At 48.1% G+C, this 10,783-nt stretch overlaps 1 protein-coding gene across 5 annotated transcripts in view; it reads left to right on the forward strand.

The window, feature by feature from the left end:
• Window positions 1-9,927, forward strand: part of NDEL1 (nudE neurodevelopment protein 1 like 1) — a 55,718-nt gene extending 45,791 nt beyond the window's left edge. For 3 of the 5 annotated variants that reach the window (XM_077970334.1, XM_015118571.3, XM_077970333.1), the window contains 2 exons: window positions 1,571-1,722; window positions 9,085-9,927. In XM_077970334.1, the coding sequence (XP_077826460.1) occupies window positions 1,571-1,722; window positions 9,085-9,178 (246 nt within the window). In that variant the 3' untranslated portion in view covers window positions 9,179-9,927. Of the gene's footprint in view, window positions 1-1,570; window positions 1,723-5,457; window positions 5,493-9,084 lie in introns of all 5 variants that reach the window. The other 2 variants (XM_077970335.1, XM_015118574.3) reach the window with 1 other exon arrangement.
• Window positions 9,928-10,783: the final 856 nt, after the last annotated feature.

The raw sequence follows: 10,783 nt of genomic DNA on the forward strand, positions 1-10,783 counted from the left end.
GCTTGGATGTCTCACTGATGTCTCAGACATAAGTTGTGCCTGCCGTGTGATAGATACTCAATATGTATTTGAATGAATGAACGCGTGTCTTGAATATAGGAATTGAATGGCTCTCAATTTCTACTGTGTATGTGTAGCTTTGATAAGCTGCTGAATTATTGCTGAATTATGCTTATTCAGAGTTCGTCCTACAAGGTCATTACCTGTCTTCCTTGTTTCTGTTGTCATTTTAGTAGGTCATTGTACTTTTGTCATAGGAAAGAAGGAGAAGAAAAAAGTTTGTCTGTTTTTGTTGCTGTTTCTTTTTTTTTGAGACAGAGTCTCACTCCGTCGCCCAGGCAAGAGTGCAGCGGTGCTATCTAGGCTCACTGCAATCTCTGCTTCCTGGGTTCCAGTGATTCTTGTGCCTTAGCCTCCCGCATAGTTGGGATTACAGGTGCATGCCACCACGCCCAGCTAATTTTTAAAATTTTTTCTTTAGTAGAGACAGGCTTTCACCATGTTGGCCAGGCTGGTCTCGAACTCCTGGCCTTGAGTGATCCACCTGCCTCGGCCTCCCAAAGCGCTGGGATTACAGGGATGAGCCACTGCGCCCAGCCGTTGTTGCCGTTTCTTTAATAGCTCTTATTGAAATGTGGGGGGAGGAGGTCCAAATGGATTCTCGAAGTATATTTTACCTGTGGATTTAATTTAGCTGTGCATTCCCAGTCCTTTACTGTCGTGGATAATAGACATGAATTGTGTGTGTATATATTTTATATATATATATATATTTTTTTTTTTTTGGAGAAGGAGGGGTTTGATCTGGGCAAAGTGTTTATGGGAAAGAGGCAGTTGATGATGTCTAAGTGCGTGGAAATACATGAGAAATGCCTGATCTCTTCACGCCATCTGTGTTGGCAGAGCCTGGTGCTTGCCAGATGTTGTGGTGACAGGTGCAAAACAAGGGTGCCCAATTTAGAGGTAAATGCTAAAAGACCAGTGTCATTTGCAGGTGAATTATTTAATTACAAAGGGTATCAGTTAAACATTTTACAGAGTGCTCTCAGAAATAAAATAGCTTTTAATTTCATGTAAAGTGTTGTAAATGTTCTCATTCATTCTCATGCAGTAGAAAAAATGAAGAACCTAGAGAAAGAATTGGCTGCCCTAAAAAAAATTCTCAAGTGATATTTTTGGGTTTTTTAATAGTGCTTGCTCCCCAAACACACCCTGCTCCTAACACCAACCAACAGTCTACAATTTAGAAACGAACAACGGATGGGACAAGAGACCTGGGGTCTGCTGTTCGACCTCCCGTGCCACACTCTTCTTACTTGTGAGGGGAAGATTACGTGTATTTCCCTCAGTAACACTAAGAGGAAAAAATAAAATATTCTGAGCTCATTAGAAAGGGAGCATAAGTATTCTGCCTTTTTATTAGAAAGTTGATTGATCATGGCTGAACTAACCACCATTATCAACTGAGATGAGTAGGTTTTGAGGCTTGAAATAGAAATGGTTTGAAATGCAAATTTTTATGTGCAGCTACTGTTTTGACAACCGTATCATTCCTTCTTTTTTTTTGTAGGCTTTAGAATCCAAATTAGCAGCTTGCAGGAATTTTGCAAAGGACCAAGCATCACGAAAATCCTATATTTCAGGGAATGTTAACTGTGGGGTGCTGAATGGCAATGGCACAAAGTTCTCTCGATCAGGGCATACATCTTTCTTCGACAAAGGGTAAGTCCTGAATGTTTTAAGTGATAATTTTTTGAGTAGTAAAGTGACATTATTAAGTGAGCATAATGAAGCCTTGAAAAGGTAAACTCAGCTTGGCAAACCTGCCTGCAGCCTGTTACCATTCTAATCTTAGGGGACATGATGTCTGTTGTTGTCCTCTAGTCCCCGTGGAGTCTGTTGCCCCAGGAACGCTGAATCTGAGGCTTCTGTCCTGGGAAGCAGACTCTTGAAAGGCAGCAGTGTGAGGCTCTGGTGAGTCAAAACGACTGTGATAAGGTCCCTGTTCTCCAGGTGCTTACAGGCTGGCAGACTTGCAAATACTTTTTTGGGGTAGAAGAGAGCATCACAATTAAATATATGCAAACTGTACAACAGACATCCCCTGTGAGAATTTTGGAGAAATATAAAGCCCTGAAGTACTTAGGCACTGGATCAAATACAGTTTAGGAGATACAACTTTTGTATAAAGTTAAGGCTGTTTTGAAGACTGAAATAAAATTGTCTTAAGACTGAAGCATCCTTAATGCAAAAAATTTCAGTTGGTATAGAAGTATATGAACTAAAAAGTCATTGTTTCCTGCCTTCACACTGTTTCTGCGTTCCTTACAGTTATTCCAAGGCATGTCAAATCCTATTTTTATGCATCTGCTCTAAGTTGTTTGTAACACAGTTATGGGATTTTACTTTAAATATTGCTTTGCAATGTGCCTATCATGACTTATATTGCCATTATCTTTCCATGTCATGTATATTATTCTACCTCAATTTACTTATTTTTAAATACTGCATGGTAATACATGGTTGTACAAGTATGCCTTAATATGGGTCACTGTTAGGACCCGTGGCCTGGGATGCTCACGGTGCTGCCTAAGGTAGTTGTTACTGAAGCAGCCAACAGGCACCCATGATCCCCTGCCACTGTCTCTGCTTTGAGTCATAGAGGTCATTCTTGCTTGTTTTTCTCTGAAAGCAGAACAGGTACAACTCTAGAAATGTTCACGATTTCTTAAAGCAGCTGGCATTTTCTGCCATCCCCAATAATTGTGGCCCATTTATAAAGGAGCAGATTTGACACACAGTGCACTGTGAAAAGGCTCTTCTCCTTGTGGTGGAATGTTTTGGTTGATCTCTGTCCCTTAAGAGAATTTCACCCTGAGGTATATACATTTCATTAAGGGTTTTGTATTAAAAACACATTCTGAAACCTCACTATACAAATTAGAACTTTATTCTTTTTTTAACAAATTTTTTAAATAATTTTTTTTTTCTTTGGAAGAGATGCGGTCTCACTGTGTTGCCTAGGCTGGTCTGAAACTGCTGGGCTCAAGTGATCCTCCTGCCTCAGCCTCCCAGAGTGCTGGGATTGCCACCGCGCCCAGCTGAAATCAGAACCTTATTCTAACCATTGGGTTTCCTCGGGTGGAGTAAATATAAAATTGATTTTCCTCAGGCTTAGGAGTTTCAGGCAGACTTGAGGCAGCCCTTGTTTTTATACTGGAATGGTAAATGGAATGACTGGACGGTTTTACATGAAAGTAGCCATTTCCCCTAAATGATATGGAGAATGTTTAGGGTAGTCTTCATAAATGTTGGAAACAGTGCCTAATTATTTTTCCCTACAACTTATAATGACCCTCTACTAGAGTAGTTATTAGTCTCTCCTTGGAGTCATATTTCTTGATGGGCCTCAGGTGCCTTACATGAGAGCAGGCATGAACCATAAATGGATAGGTTGGACAGGTGCCTGTGCATGTGGAAGCCCTTAAGAACAGTCACGAGGAGGGAAGGATGACACTGTCTGTTCAGGGTCGCTACTCCTGCCTGCCACTTGCCTCCCAAGGCAGAGCACCTGGGCAGGGATTGCCAAGAGATGTGGGGACCTCAGGGTGAGCTGAAGCCAGGAACGGGCCTTGGGCACACTGGCTGCACCCCTGTCCCTTGAGAGCATCCGAGATGCAATTGTAGGCTTTACTTCTTGAGCTGAACCCGGAGTGGCTGTGCTTCCCAATCAGAACAGTTGCGGATACTTAGTGTTGGTTTTAAATGATAGACATTTTACATTGTGCCTTTTCCATTAAGAAAAACGCTTTTGTGAAGTGGCTATCGTGTGAGTGTTTAGCTTATGTGATAAGTAGATTGTGTATGCACACTGGAATAGGAACCTACTGGTGCTGGTGTTTTCTTTCTAGTTGCTGTATTCCTGAGGAGAACTCTTTTGTGGGTTTTGCTGTGTTTTCACTTTCTGGCCGCTTTGCTTCGATTCTGGCTTCTGGCCTGCCTGGCTTTTTACCTCTGGCCTTTCTTCCTGCCGACCTGTTGACCAGATAAACACCAAGATGTTGTGTACCGCCTGCAAAAGGAAGGGCAGGCTATCGTAGTTCCTAGGTCCATGACACACTCTGGCAGGTTAAAGAACACAAAAGCCTGTCTGTATAGAAGTGTAGAAGCATGGCTTGTCGTTTCAGCAGGAGAAGAGCGCCCCATTGGAAAAGGCCTCCACTGCAGAACCTGCCCTCCCTCCCTCTCACTCCTGAGTCCACTGTAGAACCTGCCCTCCCTCCCTGTCACTCCTGAGGTGTCTAGCACCGTGGCGATAGGTCACTAGTGCCGCTAGAAACCTGTGGCAGGGTTGTTTGGGGGAGAGATGTCATCAAAGTAGGTTTGTGTGGGTGTCCGTGTGTGTGCGTGTCCGTGTGTGTGCGTGTCCGTGTGTGTGGGTGTCCGTGTGTGCGGGTGTCCGTGTGTGCGCGTGTCCGTGTGTGCGGGTGTCCGTGTGTGCGCGTGTCCGTGTGTGCGGGTGTCCGTGTGTGCGCGTGTCCGTGTGTGCGGGTGTCCGTGTGTGCGCGTGTCCGTGTGTGCGCGTGTCCGTGTGTGCGCGTGTCCGTGTGTGCGCGTGTCCGTGTGTGCGGGTGTCCGTGTGTGCGCGTGTCCGTGTGTGCGGGTGTCCGTGTGTGCGCGTGTCCGTGTGTGCGGGTGTCCGTGTGTGCGCGTGTCCGTGTGTGCGGGTGTCCGTGTGTGCGCGTGTCCGTGTGTGCGGGTGTCCGTGTGTGCGCGTGTCCGTGTGTGCGGGTGTCCGTGTGTGCGCGTGTCCGTGTGTGCGGGTGTCCGTGTGTGCGCGTGTCCGTGTGTGCGGGTGTCCGTGTGTGCGCGTGTCCGTGTGTGCGGGTGTCCGTGTGTGTGCGTGTCCGTGTGTGTGGGTGTCCGTGTGTGTGCGTGTCCGTGTGTGTGCGTGTCCGTGTGTGTGGGTGTCCGTGTGTTCCACCTTCCCACCCGCTGAAACTTTAGATGCAGTGAAGCCTTCTAACATAAAACAATATACCTTAACTGGGCATATTGCTTGGTGGGATTCAAAAGTATTTTGTAAATTCTGGTCACTGGAGGGCTTCTTGGAATCCGGATTTTGTCTAGTCTCTGATCATTTCTGCCAGTTCCTGAAACGTGGGCTGCCGTGCCTGCTTCCCAGGTGCCGAGCTGTTTCCTTCAACCGTGGTCACCCTTTGTCTCACCATCTGAAAGGACACACATTTCATGTGGAGTGTGGTCCCTGGATTCTCTCAAAACCATTCTTTTTTTTCCCCATAACTTTATGTAGTTTCTTATGTAACGTGTCTCTATTTTTGTAAGCCACTCTGAGTTGTTCTGGGCTGTGTGTAGGTGGGCATGGACTAATTTTAGGGCACGGTGTGGAAATAGTATTTGTATTACTGTTTAATATGTTTTCCTTTCTTTTATTAGGCAAGAAAAAGTCATATTTCCCACGTTATTCATGGGTAACTGAATTTGTTTGCTGTGCTCTTTTTCATTCTTTCTTAATCCTGGTGTGTGGTGGAAGACACATTAACAGTCTGGTTTTACTAACTGCATGGGGCTGACCCAGCTTTAACTGACTTACAGCCCATCCGTGAGCTTTCACGGTCCTATTCGACTTGACTGGATGCCGTTATTATTAGTTCAGCTGTGAGACACAAGAGCAAATTAGTTGCAGTGGTCCTGGGGTGGCTGGGAGTAGCATGCCAGGTGGCACGCCTGAGTGGGCTAGGGCGCTGCAGTGTTGATTTCAGAGTCTGGCGATGGCGGTTTAGGGTTACTGTCAGGCCCTGGGACCACCTTTGACTGTCTTCCTGGGACTGGGATTCTTCCCGTTACCCAGTTGCTTCTGTTTTCTCACATCAGGACCAGTGTGAGCACTCCCTCACCTCTGTGCTCACGCATGGAGTCCCCAGTTAAAATGGAATGGTAGATGGGGACGTGTGTAAGATCTGCCTTACATTTCAGAAGTGTTTTGCAGTTTGCAGAGCCTGGACTGAGGACTGGAGCAGGCCGGAGCTGCTCTGAGCCCACACTCATCCACTGAAATAGGGAGACTCGGGTGTGGCGTGTGCCTACCTGCCAGCTCTTCTGGATAGCTGGAGGCCACCCTCCTGCCCTCTCCAGTGTCCTCATCCTTGCTGCTTTGACAGACTTAATGTTTCCATCCTTTATCTCGGCTGCTTTAGATTTATTGTCCCGAGTAGCTTCTAAATGTGCCTTGTCTCTTGCCTCTTTTCACTTCTTCCACTGCCATTTTACAACTGACCTTAGCGCTTTTTCTGAGCTGGATTCTCTACATTTCAGTCTCCTTAACTAGTCTTTGGTGGTAAGATCATGAAATTTTATAGCTCTGGAACCTTTTTCTACATATATGACTCCCAGATCTGTATCTTCCAGCATGCCCCGTCTCTCTTCCTTCAGTCCGGTCTTGTCCACTGGGACATTGCCCTGTGGCCCTTCGCTGCTCCCTGAAACTGAGTATGTTGAATATAGAGAGTCTCTTCTCTTGAAAATCTTTTCCCCGTGCACCGCTTTGCAGGCCCCCGAGGGGACTTCACCAGACCTGTCCTCCCGTCTAGAAGGCCAGCTTTCTTCTCTCTCTGTTCTTTAACTTTCTACTTCTTGATTCAAGAGAGAGGTGCTAGGTGAGACGCTGGTGGATTGACGTTCTCTACTCCACCCGCCTTCACATTAAGCGTTCCGTTTCTGTCCAGATAGAAATTTACCGGTTCTCTCTAGCCTGGGCTGCACCACTTGCTTTTCCCATTAGAGCCGGCCTGCACTGGGAGTGCTGAAGTGGTTGCTTGCTGAGGGCTTCTAGGTGGCCTTTCGCCAGGAGGAGGCTAGGAAAGGGTCCTGGCCTGGGCATCTGGAGGCAGCTGTGGGCCCGACTTCCCCATCGTCTCACTAGGTGAGCCTAGGCTAATGGCTGGACCTTCTCTTGCTTTGGTTGCCTTGGCAGTGGAACAGTGGGACGAACCTGATGTTCCTTAAGGTCCATCTCACTTGAAAATGCCAGAATCCCATCCTCAACCTGCTCGAGGAGCCATCTCCTAGTTGCTGCTTTTGCACACCCCCGTGGCCCAGGTGCCAGCTTCTTGGCATGCAACAGTGCTCCCTCTCTGCCGGGTTCTGGGGGCTGTCTACAGTGCCGGTTTGGGGGCTTGCCCTGCCCCTGTGGTGTGTGAGGCTCTGCCGGGTTCCGGGGCTGTCTACAGTGCCGGTTTGGGGGCTTGCCCTGCCCCTGTGATGTGTGAGGCTGGGAATCTGAGGTTCACGTGCTGAGAGCTGCGGCCGTTTGTGGGGCCTGCCTGGTTATCCCTGAGGTTTCTAGAAGCAGGTGTCAGGGCCTCTGGGACTAGCCAGACAGATGGAGCCTATTATATGAGGGCTACCATGGCAAATAGGATATGGCCTTGGCCCCAGAAGAGGCACAGGCCTGTGACCTTGGGAGAACGGGAAGGATGGTTTCAGACTTGCAAATGTGTTGAAGCTTAAAAATCAGACCTCTCCTAACCCAGCGAGGAAAGGGACAATCTGGCTGTTTGTCGTTGAAGTAGGACAATGTGCAACAGGGAGAAATGACATTTGTCAGAGCCTTTCTCCTGAGGCTCTTGGTCTCTGTATGCATGGGTGGAATTTAAACTCCACACATATACTCTGAGTTTAGTTTCTTTAGACACGAACTTTGTTTCTTCCAAGTAGGCAGGGACTGTTTGTCAAGTCTCCGCATGCCCGTGTCCCTGTGAGGTTGTCCTCGCCTCGCCAGCGTACGAACCAGCTGTCTCTGCAGGGAGTGTGTGTCCGCACTTTTTCTTCTTTTTAAGGAGAACCTCTCCCTGAGTCTGTCTTCAGCTCTCTGGAGGCCTCTGGAGCGGGCGGGGGCAGTGGCGCGCAGGCGTGCCGCCGTGTGGCCCCTTGCCGTAGTTGGCTTTGTCTCCTAAATTGCTAGTGGGACCAGTTTTCCTAGGAAGCTTTTCAAGGTGGAAAGGCTGAAGTGGCTCCTCAGAGACGTTCCAGGCTGCACACTCCCTCCGTCTCGCTGCTTCCTGTGGCTGCGCTGCACGGTGGGTGAGGGGGACGCTGGGGGGCTCCCTGCATCGCTGGGCTCCGGGTGCGCTGGGTCCTGGCTGCAGGCTGTTGGGTTGGGCTGGGCTGTCTGCACACCAGTCTGCATTGAAAAGCCTACTCATCTGGCATTGCTTGCTAAACTGTTTTTAAAAAGTTCTTTTTCTCCACCTTATTAAGATATTCGTGTATTAATACATTATATTTGGAAAATGTAAGGAGATTTGGAAAATGATGAAAAAAGGATAAAGTAGTAAACAGAATTCACCCACAGCCCAGAGGGAAGAAAAGTAACGATTCTTAAATTTTCTTTCTGTGATATATATGATCCTATGTTCATATATGTTGGTGTGTGTGTATACATGTGTGTGTGCATATATATAATGTGTGTATATATACATTTATTTATACACACTCCCCGCCCCACCCCTGCACTGTGGATTTAACTACATGGATAGTAATGTCTGTCCAAGGGGCCATAGTCTAGAATCTAGAATATATACTATTTGCTTTTTTTTCTTTCATGTCATTGAACATACAGAGTTTGATAACCTGCATCTTTTCCCACTTAGTTACATTCTGAATATTTTCCCATGCTATTAAAAACTTGTGGAGTGTGTTTTTAATGGCTGTGTAATATCTTATTGTTTAGTTGCACCATTATTTATTTAACTAGTTCGCTATTGCCAGGCATTTAGACCTGCTCTGTGGGGAAATAATCAGGACTGTGGCTTCAGTGGCCGGTGTGCAGAAGTTGCCAAGAAGGGTCATGTGGTCCTGGTTCCCCAGGATTCCCAGATGCTCAATTCTCTAACCAGCTGGTGCTTTCCAGGCAGCCAGTCCCCCTTGGGCCATCAGGACCCTACTGCGGGCAAGGAATAGTTTGAGAAAGCAGATGAATTTCCTACTGTGTGTGAGTGATTTTAAACGAATTTGTTTTTCTTTTCCTCTTTCTTCCCTTCTGTGCTCTGGTTGCTCCCACAGGGCAGTAAACGGCTTTGACCCCGCTCCTCCTCCTCCTGGTCTGGGCTCCTCGCGTCCGTCGTCAGCGCCGGGTATGCTGCCTCTCAGTGTGTGAGTGCCCAGCCTCCAGGTGGGGGCTCCTGCCCTCCTCCAGCAACCCAGGACACCCACGCCTCACCCCTCGGTGCCTGGGCCCAGCCCCGTGCCCCTCCGTCTGCCTCCGCACGGCTGGCAGAGGGCAGGCTGCATGCAGTGGCGGCTGCTGGGCCCTGCCCAGCCCCGGAACTCTGCGTGATATCAATACTGGCTATTTTCTCTTCTCGCCGTAGTGCCGTTGGTTTCACATGATTGCACTTTCGTGGGTCACAAGGTGATACATACGTGTATTACTTGGTCACTGGATGCAGAAGTACCCATTCATCGCACCTGCCTCGTAGCCCCCACTCTGCTGTGCTGATAGGGTTTAGTTGTGTTTAGGACATTGCAAATCTTCTAGAAGTTCTCCCCCAAATCAGGTCAATGTGTGCCCTCCTGAGCTCCCACCCAGGCATCTCCAGTGCTCATGATCATGTGTCCCCCAACTCCGCCCCTCACGGTTTGGGCCTGTTTCTGGCAAAGAGTCAGGAAGGTTACTGAATTAGGGAACATTTTCTGCACCTTCTGATTTTACTTAAGCAGCTACCATTCCATGGACTTGCCTCCCAGAGCAGCACAATGCCCGTCTGAGCCCCACGTGGCAGGAGCCTCTGGGACGGGGCACACACGGGCCGAGCCTCTGTGCTATCTCGTCCTCCGGGGGCCTCAGACTCGGGGTGAGGGAGGCGGGCAGCCTCTCGCCAGCCTTCCCGTCCTTCAGTTCAACCACATCTTTGGAGCGTTTTTGTTTTCTCTCCCAAGGGCCGTCCTGTTGTGTTCGGAAGGGTGAGTGGCTGGTTCCAGGGCGGGCTGGTACCAGCTCCGGGGTGGACTGAACAGCGGCGGCTGTCCCTGTGCATCCTTTGATTACTCTCATGCTGCATTTACTGTTTACATTTGTTTTATTGTACATAGGTTTGTAAACATTATTGCCTAAGATATTTGTATATAACTTGGGCTTTGTAGCTTTTATTTATTCAGAACTCATATGGCATGTTAATGACTCTGATGGTGTCCTACTCTGGGCAGCTGTATAGGATCATCATGTGGTTACAAAAAATACTTCCCCTCAAAAAAAGTCTTTTAATGTGGAAACAATAAATTTCACAGAAAAAAAGGATTGATGTTGCTTTATTCAGTCTCTGCCATCCCATGAGAGGAGAGTTGGGGCCCATAAAGTCAGGTTCCAACGACAGCAGCTGTGGAATGGGACAGAGATCGGGCGGCCTCTGGAGATGTCTTATGTGTGGAGCGGGCATCCTCATGCTGTTTCTTGGCACTGGCTTCTGGGCTTGGCTGTGATTGCCAGGAGCAGTTCGAGAGTGGCCTGGGCCCCATGTGAAAATCTGGAAGGAAGGACCAGGATGTTGAGGGTGGAAGTTCACGAAGTCCCAGAGTAACTGGGATGGATCCGGGAGCTGGTCCTGCAGCTGGGCTGCCATTCATGACAGATGCTGTCATTCTGGGATCAGAAGTCTCTTCGAACTGGCACTTCTTCTCATCCCTCAGGTTAATGCCAGCAAGTGAGAGAAGGTGTCAGATATTTGGAAGCAAGACACAAGGTAACACATTGAAGAACGCGTAA

The sequence above is a fragment of the Macaca mulatta genome, chromosome 16 (genome assembly GCF_049350105.2).
Source record: "Macaca mulatta isolate MMU2019108-1 chromosome 16, T2T-MMU8v2.0, whole genome shotgun sequence".
Lineage (NCBI taxonomy): Eukaryota > Metazoa > Chordata > Mammalia > Primates > Cercopithecidae > Macaca > Macaca mulatta.